We start from the raw sequence: 25,453 nt of genomic DNA, 5'->3' as shown, positions 1-25,453 counted from the left end.
AACAATTTATGAGGCATAAATAAAACAAACTCCAAACATCTCCCTATAATTAATCCAAATTATATCTGTTATATCTGTTTAGTTGGCGGTATATAATATACTTTCACATTTTCTGTTAAAAAAAAGTGTAGTACAATTTCTGTAATAAAATTACAGTATAAAATATATTAATTACATACCATTACAATTTTTTTAATAAATATAATAAAATTACAGTATGGAATATATTACATACCATTACAATTTCTGTAATAAATATAGTTGATCTTTATACAATTTTTGTAAAGAACAATTCTGTAAAAGATGAACTTGATGTCTGTTTCCGAGTTCAAGATGATACTATCAAAGGGAGGTAATTGTTCACTTGTTTCAATGAATATCTTCACAATTTCTGTAATAAATTTAGACATATTATAGTATAGCATATAATAGCCTACATATATGTACAATTTCTTTAATTAATTTAGCAAACATACAATACATATCTTTACAATTTCAGTAAATAAAAAAATCTCTTTTTAGCAAATTCTGTAATAAATTTCATATAAAATTCAAGACGATATGACCCAAGGGAGACAATTGACAGAATATGTGATGACTCGCTATTCTGAAGTATTTTCAAGTCAATTCATTATCAACGATCTAATCCTATTCTGATACATACATTGTAAACTGAAATAGGTTGATACAATACCATCTTTGGGAACAGTTAGTAGGACGTTAAACCCCATTTCATTTCATTTACAGACCAGTTTGAGAACTATTAAAGGGAGGTAATGGGCACACATCGTGTAGGCTATTATTTGTTTGAATCATTTTATCATCAGTCATCTAATCCTATTCTGATACATTCGTGGTAGCTGAAATATGTTGAAACAAGGTTTAAGTGAACTTTACTCTGATCTAAATATTTAACAAAAACTAAATCTAATAGAGTCCCACCTGTTGTTGTTACAACATTTACAAGTTGCGTAAAACCATTCTCTGACATACATCTTGCAATGGATGAATTTCCATCCAAAAGGTTCTGATTGAAGTCACCCATTACAATCATATCACCACCATTGTTGTGTAACTCTGTCAATAAAATCTGTAAATTAGGAATGAATAAATCAGCTTTATAACAGCTAGGTCGGTAAATAACAACTACAGTAAGATTAATATCAGGTATATTAAATACAACATGTTCTATATTAAAGATACCTAATCTATGTATATTACAATGTCTCATATTGCTATAATAAATACCAACGCCACCGTTTTTCATTGATTTTAATGTGTCATATATATTAGAGTTATCATAACATGTATGTCTAGGTTGATTAAATAATGTATAGCCATCAAATTTAAAGTTTCTACATTCTGCTATTAGGGAGATCCACTTTTCTGTTAAACAGATAAAGTCAGCCTGGGTAAACCTATAATCATTCTTCACGTCTTCATAATGTTGCATTAATCCCTCTACATTAAACAGCAATATTTCAGTATTTCTACCTGAGGTTCTAAATATAATATCATCTTATTGATTGATTCATCAAAATCTCTAATAATTAAACCCTCTAAAGATGTGACTCGGCTCAACGCCAAGTACGCCTGACCTGGTGAAAATATTTTCTTTAGTGATACAACTGCAGAATTGAGAATCAAACCTTGTACTTTATGCACCGTTGTACTATAGCTAAGTTTAAGTGGAAATTGTCTCCTTATGTCGCCACGATAATTGACTTTTTCTTCTTGTATCTCAATAGGAGTACTGCCTTCTGGTATATCATCATTTGATCTTTTATTTTCTCTACGTAAAATAGTCCCGACTCTTCCGTCATCAAACTTAACGTATATTATTTTAGGTTTATCATTATCCATTGTGATATAAGTTACTTTACCAAAACAACCATTAGTAAGACCATCACTAACATTCAAATTCTTAATTAACATAACTCTTGCATCAATACCAATTACTAATACGTCAGGTAAACTAGAATCTACGTTACGAGTCAGATATTTCTCCAATTTCTTCATTTTACCTGTTCTAGCATCTTTTGAATAATCGTTTGCAGCAATGGTTATGGTATCTGGACATTTACTGTGTAAGAATTTTAAATTAATTTCATTTACCTGCTTATTTGTAGAAACTATATGCACTGCATCAGATTCTTCACCTGTAACCCTACTACTGAACAAATTAACATCATCTACGGACATTTCATCAGAATTCTTTTTTGTGCGTATTCTATTTAGTGCTTGTGCAAATGTCAAATCATCCCTCTGTCTCATTATTTCCGTCAGTTGAACAAGTTTAAAATTATCTTGCCACAGATTAACCATTTCATTATCATTGTACAGAGCTCTGCCTTTCACGGGAGGTAACTGGTAAAAATCTCCAACTGCAATAATAGAAACAATACCAAATGGTACATGATCAGGTGTTTGTTTGATTTGTCTTAATCTACCGTGTATGTAACATAATAGTTTATGATCAACCATGGATATTTCATCAATTATCAGAATTTTTAGATTACCTAATTTAGATCTAAGTGTGTTAACTTTATCTGAGGACAATCCTATGTAAGGCAACTTTATATGAATCGGTATACTAAAAAGCGAATGGATCGTAGATGTACTTGATGAGATGTTAAACGCCGATACGCCAGTCGGACAGATTATAGCAACTGTTGTGTCATCGGGACTGTCACTAATTCTGGCTAATAATCTTGATGCTTCATAATACATACATTTGATGATATGACTCTTTCCACTACCGGCACCACCTGTTAAAAATAGCATGAATTGTTCTGGTTTTTTTTATGAATTTTATCTAGACAGAATTGTCGTACTTTGTAAAATACTTGTGATTGTAACTTATTTAATGATCTTAATAAAGGTATGGCTTGTGAATGGGAGATAACTGTGTCAGATTTTTCTTTATGCCTATCTTTCTTAGCTGATTTTCTATTGCCTAATAAATCTGGTATCTCGACAGGGTCGTCGTCATCTTCATTAATTGTATCATTTTCTTGTAATTCTATACATTCTAAACGATCAACTTCTGTTTCGACAAAAATATTTGCCCATGCATCGTCTAAAGGTCCGAATTTCTCAAAGATTTCTTGTGCCATTTCAATATTAACTGCATCTTTCTCATATTGTTCACGGTTGTTATTAACAATTTCTCTCACTAGTTCAACATCATTATAATATCTCACAGATCCAAATTTATAGAAATCTTCGTACGTTTCAAAAGGAGGGGGCTTAAGCTGTTCGGTTTGTCGATAAGGCAGAAAAAGTTGTAGACTACTGAGATAAAAAAGCTCTGGATTTTTTGTAATTGAAAATCTAGCGTAACGTATTACAGCAGGACTAGTTCTTGTACGTTTTATGATATAACCAAGGTCACCTTTAAGTTTATATGCAGGGTTATTTTCACGATCAACATCAATTTTCTCGCTCTTAGCCATGACTCTATATTCAGAACAGAACTGAGCTATACACATATAATCGAATTGAATGCCATCTGGTCGTGCCCTATATCTATCAACAATGCTAGTTTGATACATGTTATTATCCGTTAGCGTTCCTTCATTTGCCCGACTTTTAAGAATAGATAAAGGTAGTGTCAGTCGGATATTATTCTCACCTGTCGGTATAAATACTACTTTTCTGGATGTTTCTTCAAGACGTAGATTACACACACGATATGCTGCCTCTTGTGCCGAAACCTCTCTACTATGTAAATATGTACTTGAAATCTTTTTTAGACCACTTTTAGCATCCAAATTACCTTCAACAGCTTCTTTGTGAGCATCGCCTAGTAATAAACCAATTTCTCTTTCAGACTTTGATATATATGACACAATGTATACAATACAACTGTAGGCATCAAATACATATTGTTTGTCCAAATTAGCGTTCCATGCCCTTAGTAAGTCAGGATTATACTGATTTATCCATACATCTTTGTGGTCTCTTTTAAGAACTAGATTGTTTTTCTTTGTTAGCTTTTCGCATGCTTTTACAAATAACTCTTGAGTGATATCAAGATCAGTATATAAATCATCAATAGAATCATAATTCTTATCGGGGTCTGAAATGGCCTTCATTATGCATTCTAGGATTGTCTTAGCCTGATCATTGCTAATTTCGTCCGTTCTGGGTTGATGATTATCACTTTTGTTCATGTCTACAGTTCTACAAACAAAGGTTTCGTCAGAGGGTGGTCTAGGGAAATTAAATCAACATACCGTATTTTTCTTTTTACAAGACTTTGAATGCTTTTTACTGTGCATTTGAACACTGGATACAATTTCGTGTAGTTCTGGATCATCTGAAATGTTTGGCATTTTACATGTTATGTATTTATTTACAAATTCAACAACTTTACTGTCAGGGTCTCTACCAAGTACGGGTGCATCTTCTATCCATAATAACATGTGTACGTGACAACTTCCGCGCATTTGATATTCGATGCGATAGAAATAATCTTTTACTTTACCAATAGGCTCAGCTTTTGACATGATAAAATTCTTTAAGAAATAATGAAACCTGTGATCGAACATTCTAGCTATAGTTATCGGATTGCTTCTAAGTATTTCTTGTTTCTCGGCCCAATTCAAATCACTAGCTTTTCTATTATCACCTTGTTGTCTAAGAATTACCTCAATGAAGGACGTCCATCTGAGCTCGACAGAAGAAAAACTAATAAAAAAAGTACAGATTCCAAGTTGTCTAAGCATAGCAAACAGATCTGATTGTGTAGTCTTCCAATAGCTGGGTGAACCTCGTACTGATTTCAAAAATCGATAGCCATTATCGCATTTCAGAATATTTTTCAAAGCATATCGGCTGTTATTCTATTACCACCTGATTTTGTTTTGCGTAAAGCGATGGAGACACTTGAGACAACTTGACTGAGTTCATATAAATACTGAGCATAAAAGATGTAATCTGTATTTTTAGCAAATCGGTTATCAACGTTCATAAGGCGACAGTGTAAATAACGACCTAGAGTGATTCGTTCATCTCGATTATCAGCAAATGTATTTTGTCCAGTTGGAAATAGGGTCGGAAAACACATAGCTTCATTCGTTTTGTCTGTTAAAATCTTTACAGGATTTTTATTTTCTGTTGGAGAAATAGAAAATATACTATCAGTGTTGTCTAAAATCTCTTGTGCAAGATCAACAGGTTGCAAACACGTACTTAACAATGGTCCATGTAACTCATCAAGTGGCATATCTATGTCTGGTAAGCTATCAGTGTCGTCTTCTCTTGTCTTAGAATTACTTAAAGCAGCAGGTGTCAACAGTCTATGTAACTCATCAAGTGGGACATCTATGTCTGGTAAACTATCAGTTTCATTTTCTATTGCATCAGAGTTGTTTAGAGTGTCAGGTTTTAACTGTTCCAAATTGGAGTTTTCTCCCTTACCTTGTGTTTCTGTTTCAAAATTCCAGTTTTTGTCAAATTCAACCTCTGTATAATATTGGTTATTTTCCTTCAAAAAAAGTAAAGCATCTCTTAATTTCGACTTGTTAACAAATTCATATTGATAATAGCTTTTATGTGTAATTCTTTTTTTAAGTTTCAGTCTAATGAGCTGATCAGAACCTTCAGATCTGGGTAAAACCTTGGTCACTTCATTAATATTGTTAGGAATACACACAGTTTCTCCACTGACTTTAAACTGTTGTGTCTTTGCTAAATTAACCATTTTCATGAAAGGTATATTTAAAGCGACTAAATGTGTCTCGAGACTATTTAAACATGCGAGCTGTTGTGGTATATGGCCAGGATCTAAATTGTTTGTAATACTTTCTGCAGGTATTTTACCAGATTTGATTTTAGAATCGCAAGTAAAACAAATCCACAACGATTTATAACCTTCGGGATAGTCACAGTTATCTATACAATCAATAGAACATTCGTGTAAATATGTTTTAGTGATACACTGGGTTGCTACTCTCTTGACTTTATCATCTTTATTATATAATTTCTCATTGCAAGAATTTACTTGGTTTTTAAACAATAATCTGTGACATACACAGCAGATATACTCTTTTTTAAACTCTTCGTGAACTTTTTCAATGTCCGACATCTCTATCTGTTTTTGTAATTTTCTTTGTTTATTCTGGTGAATTATTTTGTTCTTATGATTTTTATCCCTTCTATATTTATCAGTGCTAAGCTGTTTTACTATATTTTTATACTTTAAATTAGTTCTATATTTATCAGAGCTTTGCTGTTTAACTTTATTTTTGTGTCTTAAGTTATTCCTATATTTATCATTGATAAGTCGCTTAATAAGATTTCTATGATTTTCATTGGTCCTATATTTAAATACAATGCATTCTTTGACATATTAAGTAAAAACTGGATTATTATTATATTGATCTTTACTTCGCTCCTTGATTTTATTCATGTACTTTGCATCCCCATGATATCGTACTTTTGATTTAACTTTCAAGATTGATTTAACATTTCGTTTAAAACTTCTATCATTTCTATAACGATTACAAGAGGTATCATGATCAGACGTTAGTTTTTCATTCATATTTTTAGATTTCTTTGCTAATTTGTGAGATCTCCAATTGTTTCCTCTTTTTCTGTTTTGAGCTAAATGTGATGGAGTTTGATCAACGGGTTCGTGAAGTGACTGAGTATCATAATCATTACTTATTTCTGACATTTGCTCCACATTTAAATTATTAGATTCTTTTATTGTCTTTGCTTTACTAACTACATTTCTTCTGAATTTTGTACATCTTTTTTCTCTTCCTGCTTTTACCCTGAGAGAATGAATTCTGTTTGAACAAGTTTTCTGTTTCATTGTCGGTATCAGTGTATTGCACGTTTGGTGTTTGTTCGTAATCTGAAGCAGTACAATCATTACTTACTTCATAAGCTTGTTGTTGGACTAAACGAAAATCTTTCATAACATCCATTACGACTTCATAATGTATTCCATTCAGATGATTAATATATATTGCTCCAATCATTGAATTATCCCCCTTGTGTTGTAATCTAGAAAATTTTAACCAGTTATTATTACTGTAGGTATATATGTCAGTTTCAAGTAAATCTGCTGCAGCAAATATTTCTATTTCAGAGGCCCAACTTTTAACGTAGTTCATGCGTGATCTAGTAATATAGTCAAGTACGGAGGTGTAACCAGGTCTTAGATACTGTTTAAATAAAGCGGCATGGGTCTTAAGGTGCTTTACAACGGCAAGTCTAATCTTTCTATGGTGATTTTCTTTGCCTGTTAAAGCATACGATATAGATCTAAAAAAACAATTGCCATCTCCAATAATTGATTTTATTTCTGAGGGTTTCGTTAATAGACACGTACTTACAATGTTTTCATTTGAGTTAGCTGGCAGACCAAGCTGTGAACAAATATTTCTTTTACTAGCTAATGACATTGGATTAAAATTAAATGAATTCGATTCCACTTGAGAGATAATAATATCGTCATCAGGTTCTGTTAAATCTATTGAAATATCCTTAAAATGATCATTACAAGAGAGAAATATGTTGTCATCATCTGAAATAATTACACATTCTCGATCCATAGACTGGGGTATATCTGGTGTACATAAATCGGTTAAAATATCAATGTTAATACCTGTTATTTTAAATTGAGTTTGTGGACCTAGGTTCAGAGAAAAAGTTAGTTCGTTACAGAGTTGATAGACTTCTGTAATATCTCTAACATGTAAAAGTATGCATCTACCATTCTCAGATAACATTCCTCTATTACTTCTGCTGTGTGAATCAAAAATAGAAAATGTATTCAAGCGTTTCATTATTGCAAATGTATTTCCGCCAAATGTAACAAAGCATGATGTGTGCATTAACAGACTAGTTTGCAGGGCTTCAAATAAGTTCATAACTATGTCATCTATTCCACTTGCATTTCTGGACCATAATAATCCGACATATGAATCATCGCTGATATTGAGACTAAATATTTTACCAAATTTTTCTATTTTATCTGGAAGTTCCGATACCAATATGTATCTCTTGTTAATTGATGACATCGACTGAAGAGAAGCATATAATTCATTACCGGCTATTATTATACTGTCCAAGTCAGCCCTATTCCAACTTTCTAAAGGTTTTACTTTAGTGAACAACATAGACATGGCGCTCATAGCAACACACTGGCTACCACTAAATCTACCGAATAATGGATTTCCTTGATGGTAAATAGCTAAAATTGGATCTTTCATGTTAACCTCACATGCTAGAATTTCACCTTCAATATTGGACACAATTGGATCTACAAAAGTTTCAACTTAACTTGGCAAAGTGGGTGTATCATTAAATTCTTTACCTGGAGAACGGATAACTATATCTCAGCTTTTACGGAATTGTAGTTGTCATCTGAAATTTTAGATATATTTTCTTCATTCTCTTCGTCTTTCTTTCTCCTCAAGTTTTCTATTGGATTAAATCTCTTTTTTCGTGCCATTTTTATCACCGTCAAAATATTTATCAATTATTTAGAAAACTCTGAATTAAAAAGGCGTATTTTAATGATTGCAATAAACTTCCTTCAATTTTCTTTCCTGTTAATCACCTCTTAAATTAAAAGGCAGTTACCTCCCCTATTTTCGTTGCCAATTCTTAAAATTTAAACGGTACGGTAGTCTCCCTTTTTTTTGTCTTTTTAGTTAATATCGTTCCACTCTAAATGAAGTTATCTCCCTTGGTATTACATAAATGTATATATTAACACCCTCGTCCTCTTCTTTTCTACTTTTTATAAAATAGTGTCTATTACGAGACTTAATTTTTATCTATAAATATTTGATATATATATATTTATTTGTAAAATTGCTTTCTTAAAGGGCAGCAGTAAACCCGAATAGAAAATGTTATATAAAATTGCTTTCTTGAAGGGGAGCAGTCAACCCCCCAAAAAATAAAAAGTTCGGATCTTCATAGGAATTGGTAAAACAAAAGTCTAAGCTGCTTCTGAAAAAAATGTAAAACAAAACTGTTAAAATTAAAAACAATCAGATACAATGTTAGCCTATAATAAACTCAAATTTCAATGTCCAGATGTTATTTATAAACTTGATAGAAGAGCAGACACATTATTTTTCATTATTAAAAATGTCACATGTTTTATGAGTTAACGCAATATCAGACATCAAAAGGCGAATATATACTTACGCACAAAGAACCGTTGTGGGCTGTTAAGTAGCACTGAAATAGATTGTAAAGCCAATTAAGACATTTTGTATTTGAAATTAATAATAAATGATAAACTGATGTTGAGGCAGGGCCTTAAGATGCGGCACCCAAAGGTCCAAAAATATAATGCACATAGGCAAACGGTTCTTTTCACAAGTCCAAGTGTTAATTACAGTATGTAGTGTTGTAATCTGAAGTATAATTATAAATATGTTAATGAAATCCTTCAAATAATTAGTTTATCATACAGACATTTTTTCATGTCCCTTTCATATACAGCTAAAGTTCAATATTTAGTAAAACAAGGAGAGTATTACTCCAATCACATTTATAAAACAGTAATATGTATAGGTAAAATATAGATTTGTAACTTCAAGTAATAAAATGTGTGAAGTTTAAATATTCTGTGTAATGGTTACTATCATTATATAATACATGTTTTAATATAGAGTTGCTTTTGCCAGAAGTGTTCAGTAGTGCTTTACAATAATTACAACAAGTCAAATTAAAACAGTAAGTGACAAGCATAAAAAAAAATATATAACACGCACACAAACTATAAAATGACAAATAAAATATAAAACCAAAACCAAATGAAATGATAAAACTGAACAAGTAAATTGGACACCGCGATAAAAGGATGGGTCTAAAGCAGATGTTCAAAAGGGGACAGGGACTGACAATTATGCATAGTTTATAAGAGTTTATTCGAGAGTTTGTCTTGCCACCAAGGCCACTGAAAACGCATCCTTGCCCCGAGATTCCAAGGTAGCTTTTAGTCAACAAGAAGATATATTCATCAGAAGCATAAAAGAAACAACGACAACAGGATATTCACCAGAAGCAGAAATTAAACAACCATTAGATTTATAAAATTGTAAAATATCTGACAAATAAGGACCAATATTAAATTACTTAAGCATTTAAAAGTAAAATCTGACATTCTGTTCTACATACAACTGTTAACCAATGCAATTGAAAGAGGACAGATGTAATGTGGTCACGGACAGAAAGTGTCTGATATTATTCTAGCAGCAGAGATTTGAAGTTTTTCAAGCTTATCGAAATGTTTAGCAGGAATACCATAATAATCCAGTTAAATAAGAAATACACGATGTCACAAGAGAATTAAGGTTTTGGTAGTATCAACAGTTTTTATAAATTTTACAAACATAATGTACATTAAAATGACCAATTTTATAAATATCATTAGTTTCCGATTCCATGAATAATCTACAATCAAAAATGACACCAATATTTCGAGCAAGTATTCTGGTTTATCGTCATTAAGTTTTAAAAGGATTTTACTAGAGAATTTTCATGATGGAGGGCCTGGGAAGTTAAGTTTTCGTTTAGATGGGGTGGAAAATCGAGGTACCCTGTACACATTGGCGTGCACATAAAAGATCCTTTGGCAGTTGGAATTAGATACACGACTAGGCCGTAGCACCTCTGTCTGGGCAAAATTTCCCCTCATAGCACAACAAATGGCACATGCCGGTCTTCAGTAGTGTAATCGGTGCAGAACAGAATTTGGTGATACCTTTTAAAAATAAATCCAATTATAAGTTATTATCTTGCATCAACAGAACAAACTTACTCTTTGTCTTCTTTCTTCCAACTGCTAACAAACACAGGTTTTATATATTGTAAAGCAAGAATTTTATGCCTGTTTATATGCACAAAGTATAATGTTTTGAAAACTTTTTGTCACATCCATGTGAACCATACTAATAAATCATTCAGAAATATTTCAATTTGCATACATTCTTTGCTTTAGAATATTTGTTTTATTAAAAATCAACATTTACATTTTTATATAAATTTCATCAACAAATGAGAAGGTACGCGGTGTTCTACTGATAATAAGCATATACTACATTCTGCAGATGGGCCAAGATATGTATCCTGTTACCTTTGTTAGAGCAACTTGGATACAGCAGACACAAATATAAAATTCAAACTATGATAATATCAGACATTCAATACGTACTCTGTCTTGGTGCTTCTGCCTACACAAGATTTCAAGGTTTGGCTGTAAAAGGGGGGATAACTCAACAATTTGTTACTTTTGATAAAATTCCATTTCTTGATAAAATGATATCAAAGATAAATCTCCCAAGACGGATAATAAAACAAATATCGATAGCCTGTCTGACACGGGGCACATATTTAGGCATATAGAAAGGAAATTAGTACAAATATGTATAGATATAATCAAAACATAGTTATAATTCAAACAAACATTATTACAATATCAGTCTATTAACATATAATAGCACATAATTGGGATGTTGCTTAATAGTGATAATAACCAACATACGGGCAAATATAGGACTTTAAATAATATAAAATACTTTATCAAGCGTTTTTCTATTTTCGATGCATCTTTCAACATAAAAAAGGTCTATGCTAGCTATCAAACAAGATTCCATACATTCGGCGAAGTTTCATCTTTATGTCCCAATCAAGCCTATCACCAAAATTGCATTTAGAAGTCTACCTACAAGATTTCAAGTGTTTGACTGCAAAAGGGGGATAACTCAACAATTTGTGACTTTCGATAAAATTCCACTTCTGGACAAAATAATGCTAAATCTTGGCAAAAAGACGGCTAATAAGCAAATATCGACACCCTGATAAACGCCAGCCATATATTTAGGACATAAACAAAAGAAATTAATTTAATATACATGTAATCAAAATTTAATAACAATATCAGCCTGTTAACAAATAATCCATAAAATAGTGATGATAAAAACCATAGAAAGGCAACTACAAATTTAAAGATAGGTTGCCAGACAACGAAACATACGCCCACAGCAGCTAAATCGTCCGGGCAGTCAACCAGAGTTGTCGCATATTTTACTTTTTTCGGTAATGAAACATTTATAATACTCTACAATCTGATTAAAAGTAACAACTCATTAAGTAATTATCAGAAAATCATTAGAATTTGTTTGGCTTTGATAAAGTTCTCCTCCATGCTAACGTTTAGTATACGAAACACTTAATATCCTGGATTTAGCTGTTCAAGTTATAAAAATTCATTGAAACTCAATATACTTGTTCGTCTCAAGACCTTAAACTCTGTGTATTAACTACAGCGTCCACACGATTTTTTGAAGAGATCAAGGGCCATAACTCTGGCAGCAATTATTGGAAATCTCTGAAAACCCATAGGCTTCTTTGTCTCACGACCTTAAACACTGTGTATAAATTTAAAGTCAATCAGATATTAACTTTGACCTCTAGAGCATCCACACGATTTTTTGAAGTGATCAAGGGCCATAACTCTGGCAGTAATTATCTGAAATCGCTGAAAATCAATAGGATTCGTCGTCACATGACCTTAAACACTATGTATAAATTTAAAGTCAATCGGATATTAACTTTAGCCTCTAGAGCGTCCATAAGATTTTTTAAAGTGATCAAGGGCCATAACTCTGACAGAAATTATCGGAAATCGCTGAAAATCAATATATTTCTTCGTCTCATGACCTTAAACACTGTGTATAAATTTAAAGTCAATCGGATATTAACTTTAGCCTCCAGAGCGTCCAAAAGATTTTTTGAAGTGATCAAGGGCCATAACTCTAACAGTTATTATCGGAAATCGCTGAAAAACAATAGGCTTCTTCGTCTCATGACCATAAACACTTTGTATAAATTTAAAGACAATCGGATATTAACTTTAGCCTCTAGAGCGTCTACAAGCAATTGTGGACGCCGGACCGACGGAAGGACGGGGGCGACGACAATATACGACCACATTTCAATGTGGGCGTATAAAAACGTAACTTTAGCAAAGTAAATGCAAAATGATTAATGTGCCTATCATAACTGTATAGGTACAAAGTACAGTAACCTATATATTACGTAGATATATTTATACTCGGCATACCTAATATAAATTCTTTAAATGACATCTAAAAGCACGGTTAACTATTCATAACAAAACACAACACAAGGTATATTTGAAACTTATATTATCCTTATTAATGCCTATATCTAAATTAACAGTTGTGATTAGTAATGTTGGTCTGATGAACAATCATGTGTTGTGGTGGGGGTGTTCTCACTTTCCCAGCAGCTATTATTTTCCAGGTAGAAACATTAGACCAGTACTAATTAGGGTAACAATGGTGTTAAAACTATAGTCTTTTTCATATCAATATTAACCACTTTATATAAAAGTTATTTTATTAACAAATTTAGCATGTACATATATATTTTTCGTATCAATATTAACTACTTTACATACAAGTTATTTTATTAACAAATTTAGTATTGTACATGTATATTTAAAATCCGACTAAGTGTGATATCGAATTTCCGTATTCATATAAAGTCATCAAACCAGTTAATAATCTTTGTTTTTCATCATGTATTCTTCTGTTTAATTCTATGTACCTGTATTTTCTTTTCTTTGGACGTGAAACGCCTCCATTTCCATATTGTGATTTATAGTTCATACATGACATAGGTTAAATTGAACTGGTCAGGCAATAATTAAAACAGAGTATAACTCACTAATCTATAACTAATCCCTAATCCGCTTAATTAATAGGGTTAATCTGCTGGGAAAGTGAGAACAAACCTTGGGGTGAAACCCTATTAAGGCTGGGCTTTGATCTTTAGGACTGATTACCTGTTATTGCCCTACTAGGGGTCAGTTATTATTATTAAAGTTTGTAATATATTTTTATGGTGAAACCCTATCAATGTGGTCTTTGATCTTTAGTACTGATTACTTGGTATCATCCCACTAAGGGTTAGTTAGCATTATTATTATTATTGTTTGTATTATGTTTTGTTATTTTAGGTACTGATAATTATTATAATGGTTTCTTGTTATTATTAATTAAGCTGGTGTAAGCTATAATATGTATAAACAACAACAACAGCAGGATATTTATCATTAACTTGAAAACGTGACCTGTATATGTTACGAAACGTCGTTATTAAATAATAGAGAAGAAGTTATATCCATATATACCTTGTGTTGTGTTTTGTTATGAATACCTAATATATGTAATGTGAAATAATAATCTCCTTGTTCTACTAGACATAGCCAAGCAATGTCCCAACAGCAGCTAATCCGAAAAGAAAATTTGAATGTTAACCAAATATACTATTCAAAAAAAGTAGGGGATATTTGATTTTTAAGTGTTATTAAAGTCACCTAATGAAACTGACGAAGAAACAAATGACAAAATGAAATGAAGTTCACATTCATCGATTTATTCCAAATGATCGTTAGACTAAGTAAGGCACAGACTGACCATTATAAGATTAAAATGATACCCGGGGTCAAACAGCAAAGTTACCACAGCATCACAACCAAGTCAGTAACGGGTAAATCCTCCTCTGTTTGCCAAACAAGCATTGATCCGACGTGGCATATTCCTAATGAGACGTCTAAGGTCATTTTGGTCCAGATTGTCTCATTCCTGTTGCAACGCAGCAGCAAGTTCTTGGACATTGGCAGGACGTTGTTGACGTTGACGTAACCTCTGTCCAAGCATGTCCCAGACATGCTCGATGGGAGAGAGGTCGGGACTCAGTGCTGGCCAAGGTAATGTGGTGATGTTCTGTTGTTGGAGGTAACCTGTAACGATCCTGGCCCTGTGACATCTTGCGTTGTCATCCTGGAAGATGAAACGGCGGCCATGACGTCGTGCGAACGGCACAACATGGACTGCCAAGATGTTGTCCCGGTAGTACTGGCCTGTAACACGCCCTGCAACAACATGTAAAGCCGTTCTTCCAGCAACAGTGATGCCTCCCCACACCATAACAGAACCACCCCCAAATCGATCATGTCTGATGACGTTAACGTCTTGGAAGCCCTCGTTTCGACGACGCCACATCCTCCTACGTCTGTCCAAAAAATCAACAGTGAACCTTGACTCATCTGAAAACATCACATTGCTCCAGCGTCGATTATCCCAGTGTTGACGATCCCTACACCAACGACGTCTTGCCTGAATGTGATGATCTCTCAAACAAGGGATCACGCGAGGACGTCGGGCGCGAAGGTGACCCCTATGCAGTCGATTCCGAATCGTCTGGCCACTCACTCTCACACCAGTGTCTGTTTGAAGACAAGCGCTGATCTGATTTGCTGTGATGACACGATTTCTCAAGGCCAAGGTACGGATAAATCGATCCTGGGCTTGAGTTGTCGCCCTTGGTCGACCTGAGCGTGGTCTGTCCTGTACAGATTGTGTATCACGGTATCTGGACCATAGCCTGCTTATGACAGACTGAGAAACATTCATCGTCCGCGCCACAACCGCCTGTGTTGTGCCGATCTGTAGCATGCCAAGGGCACGTAACCTTTCATTTTGGGTAAGCCGACGCATATCAAAATTTGTTTTCTGGTCACTAAAACAATTAAACTGATGTTTCCACCCTGGAATTCAATGCCACAATGACTGTAACATTCAAAGTCAGAGTCGTGCAAATCTTGGGTTGGACCCCCATGATGATCCCAAGCATCACCTGCATTCCATGCGGTAGCTATTGGTGCGTTTGGGCGTCACATGTAACTGGAAATGTTTCTTCTGTTAGGTTCTATAGTGACTTTTTTCGTAGTCATTTGCATATTTTAGTATTATGCCCCCAAAATCAAATATCCCCTACTTTTTTTGAATAGTATATGATGAGGAAGGGAGACCATTCAAGAGATCTGATACATAAGATCTGCTATGTGCAACAAATTCTTCTTATTCTACTAGAGATGACTGTGCAATGCATGGAAATACGCTCACACCCCAGCCGTGTCTCAATAGCAGCTTAGACGAAATTAAAAGTGGACCTAATTTGATACCAAAAGATCCTTCAAGAACTTTGTTCACAAACTTGAAAAATACATGTTAAAAACTGTAGCCTCTATTCACAATGGTTTTGGCCAAGGAGGCACAAACGACGCCAAAGCCTGATATCAATAGGGTTCGTCCCTTATCATCGTGATGATTCAAACCAATTCGAAGAAAATCTGCCAAAACCTACAATGTCTTTCAATTTAATGTTGTTGTTTTTTTAAATGATGTTAAAACTTTGGTACCGATTGTCCTCTTCATATCAAAATCAAGCGCCACAAATTATTGCGAGTTACTGTATTTCGAACGGGTGGCTTGTTACAAGAAGCTGAACAATCTTACCAAGGTTAAACAAAAACAATTCCCAAAAACCACAGACGTATAGACCATTTAAACATTTTGCTGACAGGGGGCACAACTTGTCATAAAACATTAATTTCACCGAATTTCGACAGGGCCCTTTGTTATGAAGACATTTTCAAAAAATGAAACTAAAATATAGACTGCCTACAACAGCAAAGTCGTCCGTGCCGTTTACAACAGTTGGTATTGACATCATTTACAAGAGACTGCAAACTGATTAAGTAATTATCATAAATCATTAGAATTTATCTGGTTTCTAGTTCTTCCCCGATGAGCTGTTCAAATCATTGGAAATCATTAACAATCCATATGCTTGTTCTTCTCGTAACAAGACAATTTAGAGTATCCAGAAGACTTCTCAAAGTGATCAAGGGCCATAACTCTTGGCGTAATCTCTAGAAATGGATTAACCGCCTACACGACGTACAGACATGACAAGAAGTACGTACGCAGACGGGTGGTGCCAAAAGGCTCTCATTGCATTACTAAAATTTAAATAATTTACCTGTAGAACGGTTCCTTGAAGCTTAAAAACAAGCTATACAAGCAGCCAGATATCTGTAAAGCAATAAATATTTTAAGTACTTAGAAAATCCAGGAATGTGATAGAGAGTGATGAAACTTAAGAGTATAGTTTGATTGCTCTATATTTTTGAAAAAAAGAAATGTGTCAATTGATATGTGTCAGCCTCACTGTTGGCTTGTTTAATTAGTGAAATGATGGTGTTGAATGAATTTCAGCCATTTTTGTCAATGACTTTTAGATTTATTATGACCCTATTGTCACTTGGTAAAACATGTGAAAGCTCAAAATACAAAATGTATTGTGCGATCTTTATAGAATTTCTATGCATCATTTAGATTTGTGACTCGAAGTCTATTGACTTTCTACAGTTTCCGTCAATTAGTTTAAAGTTATGACTCTTGTTTTATTTTGTTCAACCTTGTGAACGCAGCAAATGTTGCCATTCAATCGGTATAGAATTTATATGCATTATTTTAATTAGTAAAATGAGATTTTAACAATTTTCGTAAATTATTTCCTGAGTTAAGGCCTTTGTTTCAGTTTGAAGAACCCTTTGAACCTTCAAACTTTGACAATTATATTCTGATGAGTAAGAACTTGTCCTGTATATGCCCCTCATTATCTTCAAAAGAATACATATGCAACAACGCTTGTCGACTGCTCGGACAATTTAGCTGCCGTTGGCTTATGTTTCGTTATTTTTTAATGTTTGTTAGCATTGCGTCAGCAATATGACATTTTTGTAAATACATGTTTGTACATAGATACCATATGTCCCGAAACCGCCAGTGTGTCGTTCTTTGCTTTGTTAGGCGTCGCAGGCGATTTATGTTGATAGCATTTTCTCAAGGGATAGGATTTTATCCAGAGTCACAAATCATTGAGTTATCTTCCCTATTTCAGTCACATCCATGCATGACATCTTGTGAAGACAATAGCACCTCTACTTCATCATTCATTTTTAGTGGGACCCTTTATTGGGACATGAGGGTGAAAAATGTGGTTAGTCGTACATATTCTACTGTGTGTTATTAATGTAGGAGATACAATTAACATATCAAAATTACCAATATATTAACATATCATAATTACCGATATATTAATATAGATGTTTTTTTTTTATGTATTTCAGATATCGTCATTTTTACACAGTATTATTATTATGTAAGTATAATTGTATTTATAGATTGGTTCTCAAAATAAAGGTGTAAAAGTAACAATTGATATTCATATTGTTACCGATCTGGGGGGTTTGATGGCCGAATGGTTAGCATAAATAAAATAAAACCAAGTACGAACAATCCAAACCATTAGACAAAATTCGAAGTCCTAAAAAAACGGTATAGGCCAAATAGTGTAATCATCATATGGACTGTTCACCATGTACAAAATACACAACAAACAGTGGTAACAGGTGTCCGGAAGAGTAAGCTTGCCCTCCCTTGCGCACCACACCCACCATAGCTACATCCAAACTATTAGGCTAAATCTCGGTAAAATAGCGTGATTGGCCATGTGCGTGCTGTATCATAAAGCCTGTCATTGAGTCAACTGGTATGAACTTTTTTGTAAATACATGTTTGTACATAGATACTAAATTCCCTCCTTTGTGCTCACATATATGTCATGCAACCGCCAGGGCGACCTTCGGTTATAATTTTTTCATGACTAGTGGTCGGAACTAGAAACCGAACGCCAATGGTCCGGACAATCGTCTGTTAAAAGATGGCTGCTCCCATGGACATGGTAATGTCAATTTATTCTGCTTTAGACCTCGACCATACCCCCCCCCCCCAAAAAAAAAAAAAACCCCAACCAAAAACAACCTTAAGCCCAAGGAAGGTCTATATATAATCTCTCCACGGAGGATAATGAATCGCTATGCTATATGATGTTATATTGTTATTAAACAATAATGCTTTCATGAAATTAAACTTGCGCGACTAAAATTCCTTGTAATTTGACTTCACATGTTGCATAACATAAATATTGAAATAATGCGTATTTTTTAGACATAACATACGAGACAAAAAATATATGCTCATAGAAGTCGCAACCATTGAAAATTCTTTCAAGCTTTCCTAAAATCATATACTCAACAAAAATAGATTCTTTCTAAATATTCTACACTTACGTTTCATCTACACACGCCATCTTGGAACTACTCCGACCATGCCACAATAGCATAGTTCATTATTTTCAGACTATGGTCCGGACTAATTGAAATTCGGATTCAGTTAGTTCAACCATACTCAAGAAATCACGATAACCGAAGGTCGCCCTGTGTGTCGTTCTTTGCTTTGTCCGTCTTTCATTAGCCCAGGCTAGGTGCAGAAGGGTAGGACGTTAAACCCCATTTCATTTCATTTCTTTGCTTTGTTAGGTATTGCAGGAGATTTATGTTGATAGCATTTTCTCAAGGGATAGGATTTTAACCACAGTCACAAATCATTGACTTATCTCCCCTATTTCAGTCACATCCATGCATGACATCTTCTGAAGACAATAGCACCTCTACTTCATCATTCATTTTTAGTGGGACCCTTTATTGGGACAATAGAGCAATCAAACTATACTCTTAAGTTTCATCACTCTCTATCACATAGAATCAACATTATCTTGTCCCAAAGCATCGACCAATAAAATTGATTAGCTCTGCTAAGTTTCAGCTCGAAATGTTAATCATTGAACTCATTCAAGACATTCACCTAATGAACATCTACATCAAGTTTAAACATTCTATCTCAAGTTTAAACATTCTGCCAATAAAATTGCTTATCGCTCTGTTTACTCTGAGCAGAAAATGTTCATTATCGAACTAAGTCAAGGTATTGATGTAATGAAACTATACACCAGGTTTCATCACCCTCACTTAATTAGAACTAAAGTTATCGTGTTCGAAAGCATAAACCAATCAAATTGTTTATCTCTGCTTACCCTAAGAAGAAAATGCTCATCTTCGAACTCCATCAAGGCATTGACCTAGTAAACACATACACCAAGTTTGAACATTTTAACTCAATTAGAAGGAGAGTTATTGTCTTCCAAAGTTTCAGCCAACCAAATTGCTTATTGTTCTGCTTCCTCTGAGCAGAAAATGCTTATTATCGAACTTAGTCAAGATATTGATGTATTGAAACTATACACCAAGTTTCATCTCTCTTACTTAATTAGAACTAAAGTTATCGTGTCCCAAAGCATCAACCAATCAAATTGCTTTTCTCTGCTTACCCTAAGCAGAACATGCTCATCTTCCAACTCCATCAAAGTATCGACCTAATAAACACCTACACCAAGTTTGAACATTCTTGCTTAATTAGGAGAAGAGTTATTGTGTCCCAAAGAGTGTGACGGACAGACACACGGACGGACAGGCAGACAGGCGTAGAGACAGAGACAGACAGACAGACAGACAAGGGACGAACCCATTTTAATAGAGGAGCCATAATCAAGGCAGTTACGTTTGGATATGCGCGATTGTCGAAAGGAACCAATATCTTTGTGATATAAACATCAAAATCGGAGATAAATTGTGGCCTCTTGAGGGTCCACAACCTTGATATACCATATTTTTACAGTTTTGGTCATCAGAGTGTTCACAAGTTGTAAAATGTGAAACAAGGGCCATAACTCTAGAGGAAATTAAAGGATTACATTGAAATTAAACATGCTTTTTCAATTCAATTTCTAAACAATCAGATAATAAATGTAGTCTGTGGAGTGTTCACGGGGAAACCGTGAACAACAGACCGACAAACTGACTGGGGTGGCAGTAATATACGAATAAAAATACATTACAATGCAACATAAATTACACCCACAGCAGCTAAATCATCCGAATGGAACACAGTATGTATCTATTTAGTAATTCTGAGGCAATAAAACCAGATTAAGATTACAAAACGATCTCAAAAACTCTGACATGTAGTGTGTTTGCAAGATTTCTCAACGGAAAGACATATTCCAACGTACGTACAATATATTCACACAGTTTAACTAAAATATTAATAACTTACCAGTAAAACCTGTCAAACAGTTCCTTTAACCTTGAAACCAATTTGATGACAAGTAGCTAATTATCTGTAAAAACAAAATATTTTTATAACATCACTGAAATTGATTGTATTGCTAAGGCCTAAATTACCCAATCGACCCTATTTTGGGAGCAACAATCAGTCAATCAGACCCTTCACCCATTTGCATACAAATTCCAATCCTAAAATTTTGATGATTACACAACAGTCAGAATCTACATTATTTTCTGGAACCCTGTTAGGAAATAAGTGAAACTAGAACTTTGAAGAAGTACTACTGTGCTTGGTACATCTGATCACCCCTTGGCACGACAACAATCAAGTTAAACCATAATATGCATACTTTGCTTAGCTTAAGTAGCAAATGCTCATCTTTGAACTCCATCATAGTATTCACCTGAACAAACATCAAGTAAGAATAGTAATTGTGTCCCAAAAGAGTGACAAACATGCCTATTTTAATAGCGATGGCATGGGGACAAAAATGAATTTTACCAGGGCAGTTCAGAGAGAAAGAGAAATGAGGTTTCACATCCACTCGACACAATCTATTTCAAGACTAACTTTGGTACAATTTATTATCAATAAATAGCTTGGTCTACGGGTCTTTTGCAGTAGGACGAAACATGAACCTACTCTTTTTCAAGTACAACGTTTGGATCGAAACCACGTCACTTAACTCAATGATAGACCTTGTGATTTTAACCTTTAAACCGGAGAACCCTGTGGGCAGGCGATTCTACTCATTTGTCATGTAAAACCTTGGATCAAAACCACAACACTTCACTTTTTCATATACTGAGCGCCAGGGAAAACGCATCACTTAGTTTTTCGTATAACAAAATGATCCTGTAAATATATCTTATTTATTTTGCTTCTTATTGTGAACAATATTCAAATGGGAACACATCAATAACAACACATTTGTACACTTAGGATATTTAATCTGTAATCAAAGGTACAAAGTCAGAGGGGTCAAAACCAAAAGTATGACACATATGTCAGTAGCGCGTGTGTCCTCCACAGGATCTTACGCACGCTGTGCAGCGACGTAGCATGTAATTAACCAATGTTTGAAAGAAGGCCTGGGGCAAATTGTTCCATTCTTGGACAAGAGCAGCTTCTCAAGACGCTAGCTAGCTAGCCTGGAGGTCGGGTGTTCAATCCCTGCATTGGCCGAGAAAGTTCATCCAGATTTTCCGGCGTGGTTCTCCCTTGTCAGTGATGCAGGACGGAGGGGCTGACAAGAAAAGCTGTCTAGTCGTTCGGATGGGATGAAAAACCGAGGTCCCATGTACACATTGGCATGCACGTAAAAGATCCCTTGGTAGTTGGAATTCGATATAAGAGTAGGCTGTAGTGCCGCTGTCCGGGCAAAATTTCCCTCATAGCACACTGTATGGCGTATGCCCGTCTTCATTAGCCCAGGTTAGGGGCAGAACAGTAGGACGTTAAACTCTATTTCATTTCATTTCATTTCATCCCAGACATGTTCTATCGGTGCCATCCTCGTGATAAAGATGAAAGCGAGTCTCATCACTGAAGAGCACAGCCTACTCTTCTCCATGTCTGGTGTCCTTGCCACTTAACTCAATGGCAGAGCTCATGATCTAAATTTGTAGACCCGGAGAAAACCAATGTGATTTGGCAGGTGACACTACCCCTTGTCTCATACAACATTGAATCAAAACCATACCATTTCACCATGTCAAGGATAAACATTGTACTTACCAAGGAAAAAGCGGTTAAAGCTCTTAAGAATATCTGGAATCTATAATAAAACATAACATTACTATATATATATATATATATATATATATATATACATATATACATATATATATATATATATATATATATTCATATTCCAGTCGCAAGGCAATAAGTTAATATTTAAACATAAAAAATGAATTTGGCTTTGTCAGTGGAAGGAGAGAAAAATGGGTATAAAGTCCATAGGTCATTTTGGGACTCAAATATTCCACAATTTTAATTCAATAATTTGTTTGCGCAAAGGTGTCTTTTAACAGTTGGAGGAAACAGGAGGACCCGAGAAAAAATAAACATGGTTTGAAATGAAATGAAATGGGGTTTAACATCCTACTGTTCTTCTCCTAAACTGGGCTAATGAAGACAGTGTGCTATGAGGGAAATTTGGCCCAGCAGCGGCGCTACAGCCTACTCTTACATCGAATTCGAACTGCCAAGGGATATTTTACGTGCACGCCAATGTTTACACGGGATCTCGTTTTTTTGTCACTTTGAACGACTAGACAGCTGTCCTTGTCAGGTCCTCCGTCCTGCATCACTGACAAGGTGAAACCACGCTGGAAGATCTGGATGGACTTTCTCGGCCAATGCAGAGATCGAACACCCGACCTCCGGGCTCGCGAGCCAGCGTCTTACCCACTTAGCCATGTGATTTCCCACGTGGTATGAAGGTGACCCATCAAATACTTTTTGCCATGTACAAACTTGGTTTCAAAACCACATCAACTGACTCAATGACAGACCTTTTGGTGTAAACCTCTAAACTGCGGGAACAACACAATACACGAGTTGGGCAGGTGACCCTACTGCTTGTCATGTACATGTACAAGCTTTGCATCAAAACCATGTCATTTGACTTAATGACAGACATTATATTACAAGTATAAACATTGTACGTACCAAACAAAAAACGTTAACTAGAAGTTCTAGGTTTAACTGAAATAGATAATAAAACACAATTTTACTATTTGTTTATTCGTACAGGTGTTTAGTAGCAAGAAATCCGGAGAAACCGCCCGTGGTTGGGTAGGCGTCCCTAAACCAATTAGTGCCATATGTGATTCCTACATTTATAATGTACAGTAGAATCGGAAGTCCACAATAAATTACCCTGCAGATATCCTTTGGTTTCATCTCTTTAATAAACAGTCACTGTATCTTTCATCTGTACACAAAATAAGACCTCGGTTTTCTTCCCTTTGAACGACTAGACACTGTCCTCGTCAGAATTTCCTACCTGCACCACGGACAAGGGGAAAAACATAATGGAAAATAACAAGGGAGTCTGTACCTTACTCACTGAACCACCGTGGGTCACTCAATAATCCAACCATCAAATGTTGAAATTGGGAATTAATATATCTCACATATACATAGTATAATAATTGGCTTGAAAAAATATATGTCAATTGACTCAATTACTTGGCAAGGACAGTAGCCTACTGATTACACATACACATGAAACTTACTGTATAATAATATAACATGCATAAATGTCACAAAATACAACTTTTTGATGTCCGAGACTATAAAATAAAGAACTTTTAATTCTTTAATTTCAATGATAAACGACAAATATTCATTGCTTTTTTGTACATAAATCATTGAATAACATAGTGTAAATTATTATAATTACACTTAGGTACCCAAACGTGTATTATTAATGTAATTAATTGATAAACATTTTCATTTTGAAAAACGTGGTTTTGCTCACCATCCAAGAAGAGTTATCGCATTCTGACCACTTCGTCTTCTAACGATAGCGTCTTCTAACTGAGAAGGTGAAACTTCTCTGACAAGAAGAACAGCCATATTGGCTTCCGAAATTAACATTTTATAACTAATGTCAATATTTGACAGCAATAAATGAAATGAAATGGGGATAACGTCCTACTCTTCTGCACCCAATATCCCAGTTAACATTGATGGTTAGATTTACGTAAAGTTTACGTCATTATGGTTAGATTTTGGTTAGCGTCCAATAATGGTAAAATTCTTTGGTTAAATTTACGTTACTTTTACGTCATAATGGTTATGGTTACTTTTACGTCAGAAAATTACGTAAATGTAACGTAAACTTTATGACGGATTACTAACCAATTTTTTTCCCTTTGAATACTTCTTGATTAAATAACATTACAAGTGTGTGCACATTCTAACAATTGATATATAGTCGGAATTCAGACATAATAATTATATATGTATTATTGGTTATAATTCTAACGTTAATCTAACGTAAATTTTACATCAGGTTTCTAACCGTTAGTTTATGGTTAGTTTTCTGACGTAAATCTAACGTTAGTTTTCTGACGTAAATCTAACGTTAGTTTTCTGACGTAAATCTAACGTTAGTTTTCTAACGTTAATATAATGTTAGTTTTCTAACGTTAATGTAATGTTAGTTTTATGTCATAATTTTAACCGTTAATTTAACGTTAGTTTTCTAACGTAAATCTAATGTTAATTTTCTAACATAAATCTAACTTTAGTTTTCTAACATAAATCTAACGTTAGTTTTCTAACATAAACCTGATATTAGTTGTAAAACGTAAAACAAATGTCAGTTTAATGTCATGATACTAACAATTAAGGGCCTGACAAGACAGCTGTCTAGTCATTAAAATGGGTAAGACCCTGGCTCGCTAGCCTGGAGGTCGGGTGTTCGATCCCTGCATTGGCCGAGAAAGTTCATCCAGATTTCCGGCGTGGTTTCCCCTTGTCAGTGATGCAGGACG

At 34.4% G+C, this 25,453-nt stretch overlaps 1 protein-coding gene across 1 annotated transcript; it reads right to left on the bottom strand.

The window, feature by feature from the left end:
• Nucleotides 1-237: 237 nt before the first annotated feature.
• LOC126821219 (ATP-dependent DNA helicase PIF1-like) lies at nt 238-4,135 on the bottom strand. The gene is made up of 3 exons (XM_056101001.1): nt 3,635-4,135; nt 1,630-2,384; nt 238-246 (listed from the first exon to the last, which is right to left on the bottom strand). Exons 1-3 carry the CDS (start codon nt 4,095-4,097, stop codon nt 238-240), a joined length of 1,227 nt encoding a protein of 408 aa, XP_055956976.1. The 5' UTR covers nt 4,098-4,135.
• Between the last annotated feature and the right edge of the window lie 21,318 nt (nt 4,136-25,453).

The sequence above is a fragment of the Patella vulgata genome, chromosome 5, assembly GCF_932274485.2.
Source record: "Patella vulgata chromosome 5, xgPatVulg1.2, whole genome shotgun sequence".
Taxonomy (NCBI): Eukaryota; Metazoa; Mollusca; class Gastropoda; family Patellidae; genus Patella; species Patella vulgata.
Note: the sequence above shows the minus strand (reverse complement) of the source record. Positions and strands in the feature narration are given on the sequence as shown.